The following is a 19,247-nucleotide window of genomic DNA, read 5'->3' as shown; positions in this document are numbered from 1 at the left end:
TGTGCTCTTAGGATATTTGCATATATAACATAATCAGGCCGGAATCTTATGCCCATTTACCTGAGATTGTCCAGTGTTTATTATTCCTAAGCAGACTTGCAAAAATAGCCAGCTATAAGTCCCTCTCTTGAGTTTTGTGTGCTGTTGATGTGAGATAGGAATCAGAAGAGAGTCATTTTTTAATCAGTTGTACTCTATGAGCCGGGTTTGCCTTCCACGTGATTTTAAGCAACAGCAACAACAGTCTTCAGATGTTAAAGTACTTCTCGATTATGCCTGTAGAATCTCTGCTCAGTCTTAGGCTTTACAGCAGCCTTCCTAAATCTAGTGCCTTCAAAATCCCATTGGGCTAGCTGATACTGATGGGAGTTATAGTATAAGAACATTGGGACCAGGTTGGCAAAGGTTGCTTTACATTATGATCCTATGCAAATCAGAAGTCCCACAAATTTCAGTAAATATGCAGAGGGATAATAACAATGGCAGTTTGATCTTCCACTGGTTGACTTGGAAGCGACTCTCGCCGTAATCAATGGGCTTCCTTCCTCAATTCTAGAAAAATCATAGAAGGGACCACAAGGGTCAGCTAGTCCAACCTTCTGCAACGCAGGACTCTTTTGCCCAACATGGGGCTCGAACCCACGACTCTCAAATGAAGAATCTCATGCTCTACCAACTGAGCTAAGTCCCCATAGCTTTTGATGCATCAGTTCCAGTGTAATTAGTTAATGAATGCAGAAAAGATCCATCAGTTTGATTGGCCCAAACATTAAATGTTCATAAAAGGGCATTGTTCTTTCTGTCTGTCTGGCTCGAGTGAACACACTGTGTATTTGTGCTCTAAAAAGAGAAATGGAAGTGAAGGACTTTATTTATTTATTTACTTTTCTTCCTTGTTTGACGCAACCACAATTGTTCTCTGTGTCTTTCCATTCCCCAGCACTGTTTCAGATATTCCAGCCATTCGATTTCTACCTCTTCCCTCGAGCGATGTCCACACTCCATCCATCTCACTAAAAAATAAAATAAAAATAAAAAGTTCTTTGACATCCAGCCCACATTTTTTCTTGACTCAACTCTGTCATGTCACTCCTACTCATCTCTCCTTGGAGCGCTGGAAAACACTCCTCCCCATTCAAGCCAAATGGCCTTGAGCCAGCAAAGAACGGTGTTTGCAGAAAGAGGGATTAAAACTTTAGGGGCAGGTCAGGAAAAAAAAAAAAAAGTATAATGGCTTCCGGTTTCTTGGGAGAAGAAATGGAGCTGACTGGGTGTTTATGACGGAGAATAAGAGTACACCCCAAACCCACTCAGCCAATGAAACCCAAAGGAGGGAGTTGTGTTACAGCATGAAAATGATTCCCTTTGGCTGAAGATGGCAACATTTCAAAATCAAGTTAGGCCTGATTTACACATTACAGACATAAGACTATGGAGACTGCTTGAAATTGCTCCACTCCTTGGCTGATACAACCACAGAGTTGAAGGAAAGATTAAACTGACAAACACCCTGAACTTCTGATATGAAACTAAAAGCAGCAAGGGGTGTGGAACAGCCACAAAAATGGGGAAACAAATCCACTCTATCCATGCATCTCTATGATGCCCACTTGTTTCTGCTCCCCACTCAAAAGGACCACATTGCAATGTGCATTGGAACTGGGACCTGTTGGTCACAAAGGAGAAAGCTTTTTGTATTCAATTTCCATACATCAGTTCAAATGTCCAAAAGGATTTTGAATGCTATGATGAAAATGGAGTATTATAGCCCACTGATTCAATCCAGGACAACAGCCACATAGAAGCCGAAACATAGATATCAGCCCTTGTTCTACCAGAATCAGAGCAAATGTTGCTCTGTTTTTAAGCAAACCCAGGGCTAGGAAAGCTCATTTTGAAAGGGAATTAGTTTAATTTCCATTTCATGCCCTCCAAAAGGAAATTCAGTCCAGTTCAAGTTTGCCTCCTTCAAAAAAGAACTAATTCGATTTGAGTTCAACTCGCAATTCATTAATGCGGTACTCGGCTTTTCTCCAGCTAAAGTTTAATATATAGTTTGTTTTTTTGAATACATTTTTATTAATTATAACATACAAATTATAAAACGTACCACACCAATTATTACAAATACACTTTTTTTGGACTTCCATCAGCACCTCCGATGATCTTCCGTCTTAACCTCTTTCTACGCATTACTTAATTTTATATTGTCTTTACCTCTCTTAACTTATCATCTCCCCTTTTCCATTTTTACAATATTTCCAACAATACTCCTCACAGAACTTCTTGCAAACCTACAAACGTCGTCTGATCATCACAAATACGTTTCATATAGTTCGTAAATTTACGCCAGTCTTCGGTAAATTTCTGGTCCCGCCAGTTTCGAATCCTTCCTGTTAATTTGTCTAATTCTGCATAGTCCATCAACTTCATCCTCCATTCTTCAATCGTTGGCAGTTCTTCTTGCTTCCATTTCTGGGCTATAAAGTTTAAAATATAGTTAAGCAAACTAAGAAAGCATCTGAACGCACATGGAGTGTAATGTGAACAATGTTGTCATTTATTTTCCCAGTGATTGTACTCTTTAAGCTTAAACAGCAGCATCAGTTCTCAGATACTGTAGGTACAAATAGTAGGCACAGTGGCTGCAGTCAAACACAAGAGTTAAGTGTGATGAAACGTGTGTGTGTGTGTGTGTGTGTGTGTGTGTTGAACTGAATTTAAAATTACCCAAAGTTCCACCACAATAGGAACTTAATTCACATTCAGTTCACCCAGAAATTATCAGAACTCCTTTCATAGAATCATAGAACTGTAGAGTTGGAAGGGACCCTGAGGATCATCTAGTCCAACCCCCTGCAATGCAGGAATATTCAGCTGGTCCACACAGGGATCGAACCTGCAACCTTGGTGTTATCAGCACCATGGTCTAACCATCAGATGTAATTTAGAGACTTTTTGAATTAATTCAGTAAATTAGTATGAATTAGCTCATTCCAGGCGCAATAGACTGCTTAGATCAACATATGAAAGGAAATAATGTCAGAGGCACTTTGTCTCATACTCATTCTTAAGAGCATTGAGAGTCGGTCCAAATGCATATCAAAAGAACAACAGTGCAGCTCACTCCAGGGATGGATTGAGGAAGCCAGGAGATGCAGGGGGCTACAAAATGTGGGTGGTAATAAACTCCAGCCCAGTTCTATAGAACTTACTCAGTCCTTGGTTAGGGCTGCTGAGTAAGTGATTCCTGACCTGAGACTCCCTTTTTGTCTCTTCCACCGGCTGGAGGAACATGAGGGTATGTGAGGGGTGTGACTATAGGCACAGGACTTTTCTCAGTTAAGACACAACCCGTCATTAGTGTGAAAGGGGGGAAACCACATTCACATTCTAATAACAATGTCATGAGAAAAAAGATGCAAATAATTAGCTGCCAATTCACTCTTTAACATGTTGGATCAAACAGCCACCATAAGTAACAATCAGACTAGGTCAAATCCTACAGAAAAGACTAAATAAAACACAGTCTTGCTAATCAACCCTATCTAAGCAAACAAATACAAAGTCATGTCGACCTCTTTCTCTTTATTGGTCCAGATTGGGATTTTATGTTAGCCACTTGGAGACTGAGGAAAGAACTGGAGATAAGGGGAGGGGGAGCAACTAATAATCTAAAAAGATGGTAATTAGGCTCTGAACTTCCATGCCTACAAAAGACTCATAAATTGTGAAAGACAAGCTGCATCATTCCTCAAGTGACCGGAGAGCCCAGGTCCATCGGTGTACCACACACAACCCAAAAGAATGGCCGCACGAAGAATGGGGCTGTTCTTACATACACCACATGGAAGTTGACACCGGTTTGCTGCATGATTCCCAGGCATCATTACTCAGAAGTAAACCTCATTGAGTTCAAGGAGACCTACTCCCTCGTAAATGCACTCACAACTGTAGCCTTAAATTGTTTTAACATGTCTTTTTGCACCAGACCTCGACTGGGATCAAATACACAGATCAGTTGCAACTCAATCCATCTGCAGCGTGAAAGTTTTCTAACCACATATTTTTCTTGTTGCACAATTTGAGATTTGATGATGCCCGATTTGAAAAGCCTTGATTCAATCAGAGGCATTTTATTTAATTTTTAATTTTTTTAAAAAATATATATTAAACCTTTTCTTGGTTTACAAAAGTACATGCGTTTTTCAGGCTGTACAGTCTTTCTTACAAATCAGTTACATTTGTTGTGAGACATTAGTGTTGAGTACAGTATAAGGTTGGGGAAGAAGTGTGGGGAGGGGAGGGGTGGTGAGGCTTATATTTTTTTATATTTTATATTCTTTTGTACAGTGTACGTGTGGGGTTTTGTGTCAGCATCAACTGGGTTGGTTCCCTTTCTATTTATTACATTTCCTTGGTAGTGAAAGGTTTTGGGGGGCAGGGTGTTGTTGGTTGTCTGTGGTTGGCTTCAGTGGGGTTTGTTTGCATGTGTGAGGGGGGAAGGGCTTGTTGGGTCAGGTAAACCAGATTGCTTTATATGCTGTCAGTGGATTCTTGTTGTGTTGTTGGGCTGTGTATGTGATAAAGGGGAGCCATACTGGGGTGAAGGTGTCCGTTTCCATTTCTATTTTTCCCCATGACAGTTTCAGTTCATTGGTTAGCTTTTCTGGTAAGGCTGTTTCCCATACAATTTGATACCATTGGTCCTTGTTTACTCCTGACAGACCTCTCCAGTGTCTGGCTATGAGCCTTCCGGCTGCTGAGAGAAGGTGGGTTATAAGCTCTGTATAATGTGAGTGGTCATTATGATCTTGGAAGATGTTCAGTACGTCCAGTTCTGGCATGAGTTCTAATACCTGTTCAGTTCTTTTGCATATCTCTTGTAGGACTGCTGTCCAGAAGGGTTGATACCTCGGGTTACATACGCTTCAGGTTACATACGCTTCAGGTTACAGACTCCACTAACCCAGAAATAGTATCTCGGGTTAAGAACTTTGCTTCAGGATGAGAACAGAAATCGTGCTCCAGTGGCACAGCGGCAGCAGAAGGCCCCATTAGCTAAAGTGGTGCCTCAGGTTAAGAACAGTTTCAGGTTAAGAACGGACCTCCAGAACAAATTAAGTACTTAACCCGAGGTACCACTGTATTGCTCAAGCCTTCCTGGACTTTTCTAGAAAAAATGAAATGGACCTCTTCTGTCACTTCCTGCCTCTTGGAGATGATGTGACCGGCTCCCGATGCTTCCAGGCAAAGAAAGAAGGCAGAAGGGGATTCCACATGCCCCAATAAACTCCTGGAATAAAGCTGCCCTCCAAGTGGCCCACCTAAATAAGAGCCCTGTCCCTTTTCTACAGAGAGAAGTTACAGGAAAGGATCCAGATGCTGGCAGGTAAATCTGTTAAATGGGGATGGGAGGGGTATCCTCCAAAAAGCCAAAAGGTGTATGTCATCAGGGCCAGTTGGAGCTCTGAAGAATTGGCCTGGAGTCTCTGAAAAGTCTCTGTGCCTGCCGCCTGTGCAACAGAGCCAGGGCGGAGGAAGCCTTTGCATTGCACTGGGAGTCTGTTAGCCATGAATCATTCTTGGGGAGAAAGGAGCCAACTTGCACAGCCCCTAACCAGATCCCCAGTGAATTTCACAAACTGTCCACAAGGCCAATATTATCTTCTATAAAGGCAATATTGTAAAGAACACGGTACTCACGTCCACTTGCTGTAGCAAAAGAAAGGTCACCCCCCCCCCAAGCCCAAGCAGGGTGAGTTTGCTGCTAAAGAAAGGCACCTGCAAGTTGACTTCAGAACACACACACCCTCCACTGCCACATTCATCCCAGACTACAAAGCGCTGCTTGGCCGGAGACTGGGCTGGGCTTGACTTTCCTGCCGGAAAAGAAAGCCCAGCTGCTGATCTGCAAGGCTGTAACTGATCTACCCCGGGAGGCCTCTCCGGAGTGCCGTTCCGTGCGCGCACACACCCTTTCCCAGTATCTCAGCACCACTCCGGAGGAAAATGCGAGAAAATCTCTGCTTCGTTTTCCCCACCCGCAGAGAGTGTTGAAACTGGCTCAGGAACGCCTGTTCGTTTTATGTTGACGGCCAGGAGATGAGATGAGCTGAACCAAACTGAAGAGGTCCCTTCCTCCTCTGGAAGCTGCCTTGTGTGAGTCTCTACGGACTGATGACGCTGCCAGCATCGGCATGCATTGGGAATGACTCCTGGCAGGACCGGTGCGATCAAACGGTGAGGCGCGCAAATTCTGGCGCGGAAGCCAGGCCCTCCCCTTTGACACCGAAGTACTGGGAGCGAAAGCGCTCCCCAACTATTCCCAGGAACACATTTCGGAAGAAAAGGCGCTTTCGTCCTTACGATTCTGTGCACAGTTATTTGGGAATAAGCCCCGTTGCGATCAGTGGGGTTTCCTTGAAAGGAAGCGCTCGCAGACCTAAAGGCTGAAAAGTGATGGGCAGCAGCCGGGGTTGCCATATTTTGAAGAGCAAAAAAGAGGACACATGATTTGCCGACTTCTACTTTTAACTATGGATCGCTATGACGATTCTACCCACGGAAGAGAGGACATGCCCTGGAAAAAGAGGACCTATGGGACCCCGAGGATCATCTAGTCCAACTCCCTGCAATTATTATTATTTTGTATATTTATTAAATTTATATGCCGCCCTTCCTCACAAGATCTCAGGGCGCTTCACAGAGTAAAATACAAGATAAAAACAAAAACAGCAAAACAATAACTCCCCTTCCCACATAACAATGCATAACAGCAATGCAGGAATCTCAACTATATCTAAGATTTAGGCACGTTTGCTGAACAGCTGCGATCGTGTGCACATTTGTCCACAACTCAGTGGCGCTTACTTCTGCGTAAGGGTGCCTAGGATCAGGCTGGGTAGGCACCACCACCGCTGCTGCCTGGGACGTGGTTTTAGGACCGCAATCTTCCAGGGAACTGACTTGCACTGAAATCTATAAGCGCCACCCTCAAGTGCCAAGCGGTGTCCGCGTCAGTGAGTAGCTACCAGCCCTTCTTGTTTCGCCAGGAACGCCTCTTCTGTCACTTATCCGTAAACCCACACTCCAAGACATTTCACCCGCAAATTGTTCGGGCCTTTCCGCACTTACTAGTCACATTGGCAACGTTGCTCTTTGAGCCAACGTTTTTAAGAGTGAATTCGGAGCTGTCTGTCCGCACCTTTGGTCCCATGTGGCTGTTATGGGAGAATGAGGGGAGGTTTTCTCTTCCACACTAATGGTCGGTTGTGCTCAAGTTGGGGAAAGTTATGGGTCTGTAGTCCCACCACCTCGTGTTCCTCCAGCCAGCAGGAACTATGAGCATTTCGTGGGAATAACTTTTTAGCATTGTTGGGCGTTTTATGCTTTGCTTATATATAACGCCTAGTATTACTGGAATTCTAACCGCATGGGAGGTTAGAAGAAATGTCCGCCTGAGCTAATCCCCGAACTCCCTTCCCTACCTGTCATGTCTCTCCTCCCAACTGAAGGACTGGCACAGGAAAGTAGCGCAAAACAGACGACTGGAAACCACACCCACCCACCCATTTTCCCCACAGAAAGTGAGCTGGTGCATGTGCACATGCCACGCTAAAGAAAATATTGAGGATCCGTTCCAGATCTTTGACAGATGTCAGATGGCGGGGAGGGAATTAAAAGCGTCATTTTGAGGAAGATATTCCGGAATAGTAGCGGAATAATGACGACGTCGTGTGGCAACACGCCAAAACATCGAAAACAGCATCAACCCCATAAGTGCGTGTGTAGAATGGCCCTTTATTTTTGCACAAAGCCCCTCCAATGCCGACGAAGTTTTGCGCAAACTTGTGCGCAAACCCTTTCCCGTAGCCAGACGCATCCCTGACGCCCAAATGTCGATTCTTAATACCTGCAAGTCTTTCATACATTCACCCTGCACTCAAACTTGATCTCTCTTTCACACACACACGCACAGCTTTTTCCACAGGCTCAATATTTTAAAAATAAAAATCAAGTCAGGGAGAGGGGGGGGGAAGGAATTTCTCAGTCGTTTCCTTCCAAAAACCTCAAGAAATTAAAAGTCAGTTTTCTTGCTCCGGAAGGGAAGAAGCAAGATTAGGCAAGGAGACTCTCGGTGTCCTTATGAGTGAGGGAGCTGTGCAGATTTGGATCAACGGATTCCATTTCTCTTTGATCTCCTCATTTGAAAGGATCTTAATGAATAGTGATCTTCTGGGGCTCCTCATCCCCTTGTGTTCTTTGAGTGGAGATGCCTCTTTCGCCATCCCCCCACTTTTAAAGGATTATTGTCAAGTTCCTGAGAAACTGAGGATTGCTGGACAATGAAATACAAATCTCTTCCCATTCCTCCAAAGAAAGCGAAGTGTTTTTTCTCCTAAGCAGGCTGGGGAGGGGAGCGAACCGGAGCTGCAATTCCGATCGCAAGTCAAATCCCATTGAGATAGTGGGATTTAGGGCTGGGCTAATACACTGAGGATTGCAGCTAATGTGAAAATTAGGAACACCTTTGGGGCATCTTGAGAATGGAGTTAAATTGAGCGAAAGATTGGTGTGTGGTATTTGGAGGTGCGGAGAAACAAGGATTGGTTTCTTCATTCCAGAGCGCACTCTTGCAATTTCTTTCCAAGACTGAAATCGTTAGAATATCCTGAAAGAACTTCACTTCGCTGGGGTTTTCATTTGAGAGAGTCTGTTCGTGATTACCAGCTTTTGTCGACTCAGTTGGAAAGTTCACGCTTGCCCCCCTCTCTCCAAGCTTTGGCGACCCATAAAATCTCTTTCACTCCAAAAAGAGGGTTGACGGAGGGGAGAAAGAAACTTTTCTCTTCCTCTGAAAACTTGCGGGGAGCCTTCTGTCATTTTTCATGTTGCCACCACAGAAGATTCGGATCACAGGGAACTGAATTTCCCTTCCAATGTGATTCAAATCCCCTCTACATGTCCACACACCCCTTCCCGCTCGCTCCCTTCGGCGCACTTATTGTCTTCATTTTAATGTTCTCTGGGAGCTTGCAGCAGACTGCTATTTAAACAGAATCCGATTCGGCTTCGCTTCGCTTCCACACCAGCTGTAACCACGGGATCGTTTTCGGGGATTTTTTCCCCGAGTCTCATCTAGCAGTCAATTGACTTTTTGAAAAGAAGAAAAATAAGCGGAGAGAAGGCTATTATTTCTTTACATTGATTTCACTATTTTTATTATTATTTTTTTGCATTTTTGTCCTCCGCGATGGCCCTGTGAGGCAATGAGGTGACTTTCGTCTTAATGGTCTCTTATTCCTACCCCACCTCTCTATACCTCAAAATGTAGTTGGGGGGCTTTCTGCTCATCCTACTGCGTGGGGGGCTCTGGAATCATGTCCCCAAATCGGAAGCGAAGACGTCCCCCACCCGAGAAGGCAAGTTGCGCCACTATCGACGCGATGCAGTCTTTCCCCCTTGACAAGAAATCCATTGACACTGGTTTGAAGCGGATCCGAATTATATCGGTTGTACTGTCCCTAGCTTTTAAGCCTGTCCCTTCCCGCCCCGCGAAACAAGGAAGACATGGGGAGCGGGAACCTTCACACTTCGACGTGAGCTCTCCCCCCCCCCCCCCACTTTCAGCCCGGACGCTGAAATCTATTAGGCAACTGCGTGTCCTCCTGCGCGAGAGAATTTGGACGGCTTACACAGCCCCTTCTTCACATTTTAAGCGCCTTTACTGAGAAAATCCTACCGACTCCAGTGGACGTGGCTGCAAAGCGGACGTTAATTTTTCTCCCCTCTGAAGTAAAGAAAGCCCTGTTGAGCTCACGGGAATTTGTTTCGGGGGAAACGTGGCAAGGATGGGGAGGGCGGTGTCCTTAGGATCCGGCCCAAGTTCGGCTAGCTACAGGATCCTAACCATGTTTACTCGGAAGCAAGTCCCGGTGACTTCGTTGGGGACTATCGAATATCTTTTTGCAGTAAACTTGGGTGTATGTGCTTGTGTAACACACATGCGGCTTAGAACAGAAGCTAGATTGTGCATGACAGTTGAATATGAGGGAAATTGGGACTTCTAGGACCTGACCAAGAAAGAGGGCAGTAAATATAAATAAAATACAATCCAAATTATTTCCAGGAGTTGGGCTCAAAGAACAGAAAACTTTCTGCCCCTCTAGAACAGAAAGACTCCTTTCTTTTTTTCTAGCTGTCTCTCCTTATCCCTTCGGCAGCATAGAAAATGTTCTGGAGTAATTTAAGTCCCAACGCTGGAAGACGCCACAGGGGCAGAAATAAAAATAAAAATAAGAGTTGTTTTTTCTTCCTTGTAAAAGTTTTCCACTTTCTGATATTCCTCCCTCCATTTCGAATAAACCAAATAACGCTACAATAATACAAATAATAAAAACAAGGATCAATTAACACACCCTGACAATTCCCCGCACCCCTTCCTTGTTATTTTGGACGCCAGTTCTAAATAAGCACATGAGCAAATGAGATTTAAATTGGGCCGATATTACTCCTAAGTATTGACAGTTCTTCGGCTCACTAGTTCCTAGTTGACTTTTCAGTGGAAGATCTCTACCTCCGAGTTCATAAGTAAACCGTCATGGCTGGAAAATCCTACTGTCCACCTCAGTCAAGCCGAAGTACTTTACTCAAAGTATGATTTGAGCAAAACGAGCTGCTTGGTTTTAGCCCCGAGGCACTCTGCTGAAAGTGCTTGGAAACTCTCGCGGCAAAAGCGCGGCTTCACACGAAACCAGCTATACCGCATGTCCGTCCCGTGTCACCGACGTTTCCATGTTCTGTACGTTCGATTTGCTCGCGCCTTTTTATCTGGAAATAGGCACACTAAATAGTAAGGGTGTTGTTGTGGTTTTTTTTTTATTTTACTTAAGAAGGAGACACACACACACACACGCATAAATTTGGGGCATCTTCGTAAAGCTAAAGTCCCACCAGAAAGGGGTTTTGAATAAGGTCCGCACGTGGCAAAAAAACAAGGGCGAAGCAGCTCCAGAAGCGTTGGGTGTGGAAACTAGTCTCACGCAGCTATGCATGCCTTCATTTCACAACGGTTCTGCTTCTAACTTTGCCTAGGATTGCAGTGAAACTTTAAAAGTAACTTGACTTTGTGAATCAGTTGGCGTCCTGCAGTGATTTGTTCGGTAAGAATGGCAATGGGATCGTGACGCACTTAGAGCTAAGGCTTTGGGTGTTTGCGGTGATTTTTTGCTACTTTTCAGTTCCGGGCCAACCTAAAGCCCGTCACGTCTTCGGGGCTCTTCCTGCTGTTCGTTTGAACCCAGCATCTGCCACCTTCCAAATCTCCTTCCTCGTGGCCGTGGGGGCTTGCCTCCCTCCTCCCAGGATGTGCGAAAGAGCCGCCCCCGCGCAGTCCCCGCGATCCGAGGATGACAGAAAAGGGCCGAGTTCCTTGGGGGTGTGGGAGAGTGGGAGTTACAGGAAATGGAAGAGAAACCGGACGATTCCCACCGACACCCCCCCCCCGCGCGCTCCCCGCCTTCCCTGGATCTCCTAGGAAGACGCTGGAAGCCTGGCAGACAGGCAACGATGCTGCAGGCAGCCAATGTCTGCACCCGACTTCTTCAAGAGACGTCATGCATTGGGAGTCGTGCTACTCGAGAGGAAATAGCTCGGGGACACGGGAGGATCTGAGGGATCGTTTGCCAGGGGAAGACCGATGCGGAGGCAGGCGCGCCCTGGAGAATCAAGTCCCCCCCGCCCCACAATCATTTCACAAAGTTTTCATTCTCAGATCTGGCACAAGCCATTGTCTGTGGACTGGAGAGGGAGTCCTTGCGGGGAGTCGGAAGAGGGATGGGGATGGGGAAGAGGGCCATTCATTGCCCCAAGGAGGGAGGGAGGATGGGGGGCAGCGGCGAGGCCTTCTTCCCAATGCTCCTGTGGGGGGGGGGGAGGACTTCAAGCAGTTTGGATGGGAAAGCCAAGGGACAGGACCCAGAAAGGGTGGCATCCCTCGAATATCCTCCCAAAGAACGAAGCAAGACCCTCCAGCAGACCAGTCGGTCAGACTTTGATGCGCTTAACCCGCTTTTAAAGAAAATTTCTAGCATTTTCTTCCTCCTCCTCCTCCTCCTCCTCAGAACAGGTTCGAAACTAAGTTCTTATTTCCATTTTCGAGACGATCGTCACCTCCGTATTAACAAGAGCACAACCCCCTTTCTTAGCATCATGGGATGGTTACCCTGAGTGTGAACAAACGGGGCCCAGTTTCGAAGTGATTCGAGGACCGAGGCAGAGAGAAGGATGGAGGTGGAGACAGTCGGCAAAGGGGGTCTTTGTTTGCCGGGACAGGGCTACACAGGACGGCTGCAGGAGGACAGAAGGTGTCGCAGTTTGAGATGGGAGCGGAGCGCTGAACCGGCTGGACAGGCGGAGCAGGAGCGCCCGGCCCCACTGAGACAAGGGCCTAAGTGTGACAGCATCACCTTACACGCTGCTGTCAGTGGTACCTCGTGCACTAGAAGGCCGCGCATTTGCGCTCCTACTCCGTGAATCCGGAGCAGGTTGCTTCGATTCCCTTTACTAATCCGAATCTCCACCTCACCCCACCCGCAGGCCCCAAATCTCGCCGTTTCCGGCTCTTTGACCGACGTGAGATGAAGCTAACTAAGCCCCACGATTTCGTGCTGGTTTATTCGACGTGCCCCTGAGTCACTGAGCGGCAACGAGCGGCCTTAAGCGATCTTGACCGCACCTCCCTCCCAAACCCGGTTAGAAGGTTACTCAAATTATATGCCACTGGTATGCTTTGGGTTGCAGCAGCCTTTAAGCCACATAATATGGTGTGTGTGTGTGTGTGTGTGTGTGTGTGTGTAAGAAACCAGCGTGCTGTTTTGCTAGAGCTCTTACTTCCCGCAAGGAAGATGAGAGGGGAAGCAGCGTTCACTGGGCAGCTGCCTGAAAAGCCATCCCGCCCCCGTCTACGAGATTTCTCCCCATCCTTTGGTCAATTGCACTTGTTCACGAGGTTCCCTCGAGTTAGCTCAGTCAGGAGATCTCAGGGTCGTGGGTTCGAGCTTCACGTGGGACAAAAGATTCCTGCATTGCAGGGGGTTGAACTAGATGACCTGCGTGGTCCCTTCCAACTCTAAATTCTATGCGTTACTCGAAGAACCCACTTGACTCCGCAGTCTCCGACGCCTCCAGGCCAAGTTGGCTGCTTCTTCACCGTAAGCGCATCTCTGCAGCAGGGACGGGGCGGGCGCGTGGAAACCACGGCCTGCCCGACGGGGCGGTCTGGTCTGGTCTGCCGCGAAGCCGCCTCGGAAGCAGCTCGCCAGCCTCGGCGGCCCCCTCTCCACTTCCCTCTGCCGCGGGCTCTTTAACGGCTCATTAGCCAATAAGAATGGCTAATCGCCTCCCGCAGTTCCCCGCTCCCCGCCCACGGGGGCGGCGCGGTTAGCCATTGGCTGCCTTTGCTCCACCAAAGGGGGCTAATTACCATGCGGCGAGCGGCTCTTATAGGCTCCGAGGGGTGCCGGTCAGGCGCGCCTGCTCTCCGCCCTCCCGCGCTCCAGCCTGCCCGGCCAAGAAGCGCTGCTGCGCTCGCCACTCGCTGCAACCGCGAGCGGGACTAGACGGGAAGCGAGTGAGCGCTGCTGCTGCCGCCTCGCCTCCCCCCCCCCCGCCGCCGCCTCCTGCGCTCGCCTCGCCGTCCGGGCCCCGCGAGCCATGGTGCCGGGGTTGCCTCCCGCGGGCTGCAGCCTATGGGCCAGCTGCGCCTGAGCGGCGGCGCCCGCCTGCCCCCCGATGCCCCCGGCGCCCCTGCCTCGCCGCCGCTGCTTCCCCCGCCGGGGCGGAGGAGGCTGCTCGCGCTGCTGCTCTTCGCCATGCTCGCCTTGTGGCTCTGCGTGCTCTATTCGTGCGCCGCCGGGGCGTGCGCCTCCGCCGCGCCGGGTCTGCTGCTGCTGCGAGGCTCGGCGCCTCCTGCCCGGCGGGCGCACAACCCTGCCGCGCTCTCCAAGCTGCTGCTGCTGCGGGCGCCGGGCTCCAAGGGCCAGCTGAGCCCCGAGCAGGAGAACAACGACGAGGACGACGACGAGGACGACGACGGGGGGGATAACAACAGCAACGGCGGCGCGGCCGCGGATTCTCCTCTCAGCCCCATTTCCAGCTTCCTCAACGGCTCCGGCACCAAGCGGCTGCCCCAGGCGGTGATCATCGGCGTGAAGAAGGGCGGCACTAGGGCGCTGCTTGAGTTCCTGCGGGTGCACCCCGACGTGAGGGCCGTGGGCGCGGAGCCCCACTTCTTCGACCGCAACTACGAGCGGGGACTCACCTGGTACAGGTACGCCCAGCCTTGGGGAGAGCGTCCCGGACCTTTAGCATAGCCTGGCGCCCCCTTCGTCGGGGGCGAGCCGTTAGAAGCCGGTCAGAAGGCGTAGCCCGCCTCCACCGGAGACCCTACGACCCCACCAGGGTGTGAATGGACGGCAACCCGTCCACGTGTCTCCATCGACCCAAAGTGGGAGATTTCTCTCTGCCCCACTCCTAGGGATAATGCGACTCGCTTAACTCTCTAGCAGTTTACTGGTTACTTCACCCCCAAACCACACAGGGCTTTTACTGGGTGTTGATGGGTAGGAGTTAAGCGGGTAAGGTAAGAGAGAGACCCGGGCCGAATCGCCCTGCTTTTCCATTGCACCAACATTACGCGTGATGAAAGCCACCTCTGAAGCTCTTAGGAGTTTGAGTAGCCTTGACTCCCAAGTAACGGGTTTAGACGCGACTTATTCGAGGGGTCCCCCTTCTCCCCGCTTTCCCTTCCCGGAAAGAGGGATGCGTTTAAAATGTGTCCGGGACTGTGGATGTGGATGGAAGCGGGAATTAACTGGCGTGGGTCAAGGTGGGAAGTAAGCAAGGGAGGCCACTGGCCGAGCCGCCTTTGGAGCCTATAAATGGGCCTGCCCACACGCCGCCTCGAGGGTCCTCTCCAAGCCGTGTTGTTTCGAGGCTCCGGTGGCCTCTCCAAGATCTCCCCGCGCGGCCTCCAGTGTAGGCATCAAGTGTCCGTGACCCTCATGATGGACGGGGTGAGACTCGGCTCCCCTGCAGTTATTGTTCCCAGGAGCCCCGGCGTGGATTAATTCCGCTAGGCGTTTGTATTGCGGGCTGTTTGTGTGCGCGCGTATTGGGAGGGTAGCGAGTGGGAGCCGAGGGCCAGGAAGGGAAACTTTCCCCCGCTTCCAAATCGGTTTCAAGCGCCGTAGCCGAACTCGCTCTAGGTCTATCCCATTCCCTCCCTCTCTCTAAAAAGCCCGCAGCCGCATTCAGACGGCAGTGAGGTCCGTGTGTATCTGAGCAGCGCGCCGGCGAGCCAGTTTGAAGGCAGTGCAAGGAGGCGCCGGCCGTGCGCGGAGAGGTAGTGAGCTCTGTTGGGCGAAAGGGAGCACTGCAGCTCCTGCTCCGCCAGCCCGCTCGGGATTCTTAATATTTTGACACGGGAACCCGGCGATCTGCTGTGCCGACTGAATCTCGGCAAACGCTAATGAAAGTTAAGCTTCCACAACTTTCCTAGACCTGATTTGTGGAGCAAACGCGTCTCCGTGGGGTGGTTTTTAAGGCTCCTGGGATTTAAAACGACAAATAGATCTGGCATGGTTGTGGAGTCCTCTGGGCAGTTTCACGCGTCCTCTGGGGGTGCGAGGATGGTTTTAAGGCCTCGTAGTAGCGGTCATACCCACCCGCTCCCGCCGAGTTTAAGTTCTGCAGGACTGGGAGAAAGAGAGTTGCCCTTCCCAATCTAGACAGCGGCGGCTTCACTCCGTCTCCTGCGCGCCCTCTTCCTTGTCATTTTCAACTGCAGCTTCTTTTGCGCTTCACATTTCTCGGTCCTTGGCCGATGGACTTCTCTTTGAAATAACTCTTTAGAGAGGAAAAAAGGGGGAAAGTTTTAAATCAAAATGTCCTATTGAGGGCATGCAGGAAAAATAATAACCCAGAGTTCAAAACGAGAGCAGAGAGTGGAACGAAAGATCTTAGGCAACGGGTTTTCTTAAGCGGGTCTAATATCAGCCTGTGTGGTTTGACTTGCGAGCTTGATCTCTCCGTCCTCCTGCTAAAGGGGAGAATTTTATTTGCGGGGGGGGGGGCAGAAATCCTCCGCTACCTTATGGGGGAAAGTGCTGTAGACATCAGTTATCAAGCCAGCGGCAGGTGATTCTCTCATCTCCTTCAGATGCATGGGAGAGGGGGAGATGGTGCGATTAAAAAAACAGCGCCCTGCAGTTTTTAAACGGATCTGTCCGCTGACCTTCTGCACTCCACGGGGACTGACTGCAGACCTGCGAAGAGAAGCCTCAGATGCATCTGTAATGGGATGCGGTCGTCGTCTGTGCAACATGTGTCAGGGCATGAAAATGAATCCTTGTACAGTCGAGGTGTCCATTGATTTATAGGGTGGTGATAACTTGGAGGGAGAGCCTTGTCTGTTATAAATAAAAATGGTTTTGATTTTACATTCCAAGCCCTGCACTCAGTCAGGTGACTTCCACTTCCACCCCCCCCCCAAAAACCCCCCCAGCTTGCAGAACTTTGAGTGAATCTGTGCAGGGAGATGGGAAAATTACAAATCCAAAATCCAAACCTCTGCTATGCTAAGCACATGGCCGAGTTGCTGTTTGTTTGTTTTTTTAAAGAATATTCTGTTTTAAATAGGACACAATTTAAAACATCTCACAGGGAAGAAGGGTTTGATTAAGGAAGAGCCAGAACAGTGGCAACAATTTAACGTGTACCAATCGATAGATGTAGTTGTTGCTTTCAGTAAAGGAAATTTGAGATGTATTTGTTTTTAAAGTAAAATGGAAAGACACAATAGAAACGTGTTTGGAGACGCCAAGCTTTTTCGCTCATTTAGGGTCACACAAATGCTTCTTGGAGGAATTGTGGGCCAAGTAAGCAAGAGTGCGAAAGCAAACCAAGGGCTTCCTGCCTTCTGCTCTGGCAGGAGGATCAAGTCGCTTGTTTGGTAGGCAAGCTGTGCTTGTCCCCGTCTTCCCGGCTCCTTCCTCCCCGGCTCTCCTTTGTCACTCCCACAGCCCAGCGCCACAGCCTTTGATTAGGGAGGCTAGTGCTAATTTTGTTCACCGAGGCTGTGAAGAGCCGGATCTCTGTTATCCAGGGTGACGGCCTTCAAGGTTTTCTAAAAGATCCTCCCCAAACTACTGCTTGTAGCTAATGAGCAGAGCTGTCAGGAAGACGAAAACCATTAAGTGTTACTAAAGGCCAAACTAGGGGGGAATTTTCAACTTGCTTAGAAGTTGCGGGTTGGGTGGATGGAATGGGAGCCTGCATTTAAAACTCTTCCTCAACTTTGCCTAAGTGGCTTAAGTATTTTTTTGGGGGAAACTTAATCACTGGAAAGCCACATGCTTAAAGGTGTGCATTTGATGTGCAGTTTTGTTAAACGATGAAACTCAAAAGCATTAACACGTAAGGTGGCTGGGAAGAAGGTCTGTGCTGTTTGTCACAGCCTTATTAATGTAACTTTAAAGTAATGATTACCTCCCATTGAACCCCAACTTCACAGGATTTTTATTTGGCATTTGGCATGATTTTGGCTGATGCAACCACCTTTTGATCAAATGTGCATGTCCACACTTTTGTCGGTGCCAGTCTTATTTTCAGGATGGTTTTTAAAAAGCTGGGCCTTGCTAGATAAGCGCAGACAGTCTGGAGTGCCAGTGACTTGATCGGAAAAGTTTGCAGGTTATGCAAATATGAATTATGCAGATTAGCTGGATGTCCAATTGTTGCAGGCCCTGGAAAGATGCTAGTTGAAAGAATGGGAACCAAACATATGACCACCTTAATTGCCTAGAATAATATTCCAGCATCCTTGAGGAAACTGAAATAGGTTTAGCACTGGGTTTATGAGCTTTCCTCTCTTCCTCCCTCCAGCCACACAAGCCATGGAGCATGAGATTCTACCTGCTTGGCATATTCAGCACAATCCTGCTATTTTACTCCTTTTATTTCCTCTCTCTCTCTCTCTCTCTCTCTCTTTGGTCAACTCTTTCTCTTTGAGACTGGCTCAGTGTATGTACAGTTACTTGGGAGTAAGTCACTTTGGATTTGTTGGGGATTCCTCCAGAGTAGACGGGCATAAAAATAGCACTGTATGTAGCAGCATGTCTTTTTAAGACTGGCAGCCTTGCATATAATATCCAAGCTTAGTTGAAGCCACTTTTATGTCAGCTGGGACAATGTTGCCTTAAAGGAGATGACCTGTTGAAATGGAATAGTTACAGGTGCTGATCTGGCTGGTGGCTTTTGTTTAACAGGGATGTAACAGTTTTCCTAATTAAGGCCCAACTGAGCCCTTCTACACCCCCCCTTTGCCAAATAGTCAATCTGCTGCTATTTAAAGGAAGGACTTCTGTGCAAGAGAAAAATCAATGTGTAGTTAGGCAAATGATAGTTTCTTAAGCTAAACCAATACACACAAACTTGTTCTTTTGAATTGAGGTGTACATTTTCCTAGGAACATTTCCCCCCCCTTTTTTTGGAAAATAAAGAGAGACTCCAGCTTAGCACTGCTTTGAGTTGAAGCTGAATTATTAAGGGCAGCTTGATTTCAGCTGCAGCGCACAACATGCTGCTTTAATAGTGGGCTTTGTTTTGTTAAATCACTGTCTACGAAAACTCTGAGAAATAGCTTGGTTCTCTCACAAACAATTCAAGCTGCTGTGAAGTTGTCACGTGACACAAACTGCCCGTGCAGCAACGGCAAACCATTTTTCAGCTGAGTTACTTCAATTTGATTATTATTGAAACTAAACCATCTTAGTCTCCTATATGATCTTAACGAGCTCTTGGATTGGGGTGTTAGTCCTGTTTTAATAAGCCTAAATTGCCTTATGGCAGTTCAGCTGGGGACTGTGACTTATGAGTGGAAGCCATGATACGTAAACAAGAATAGATTTGGGAGGGATCTAGAACGGAGGCAAGAGCCTGAGTGGCAGATTAATGATTTCTGCTTTAAAATACTTTAACAGTTGCAATCAATTAAATGTAGGTTTTAATTTCACTCAGCAGCACCCCCCCTCCAAGAAAGGGCGTTTAGAGTATAACTTACTGTTGTAAACAATGCTTTCTTAAATAGAACCATGTCCCTTCCCTTCAGCAACCAAATATTAACAGAAACTAAACTACTATGTGTGCCTTTTCAAAAGTAGCCACCTCCCTTTCAAAAAAGAAAA

The 19,247-nt window shown here is 48.1% G+C and overlaps 2 protein-coding genes across 2 annotated transcripts in view; both read left to right on the top strand.

The window, feature by feature from the left end:
- Positions 1–19,247, top strand: part of TRIM16 (tripartite motif containing 16) — a 680,679-nt gene that overhangs the window by 553,350 nt on the left and 108,082 nt on the right. The window lies entirely within an intron of this gene.
- The window catches only part of LOC310671974 (heparan sulfate glucosamine 3-O-sulfotransferase 3B1-like), a 29,979-nt gene continuing 24,264 nt past the window's right edge, over positions 13,533–19,247 (top strand). The window contains exon 1 of the mRNA XM_083428430.1: positions 13,533–14,332. Coding sequence (XP_083284556.1) covers positions 13,752–14,332 — 581 coding nt within the window. The 5' untranslated portion in view covers positions 13,533–13,751. The remainder of the gene's footprint in view (positions 14,333–19,247) is intronic.

Source organism: Podarcis tiliguerta (assembly GCF_965153285.1).
Source record: "Podarcis tiliguerta genome assembly, chromosome: 2".
Taxonomy (NCBI): domain Eukaryota; kingdom Metazoa; phylum Chordata; class Lepidosauria; order Squamata; family Lacertidae; genus Podarcis; species Podarcis tiliguerta.
This window is presented reverse-complemented; position numbering and strand designations above follow the sequence as displayed.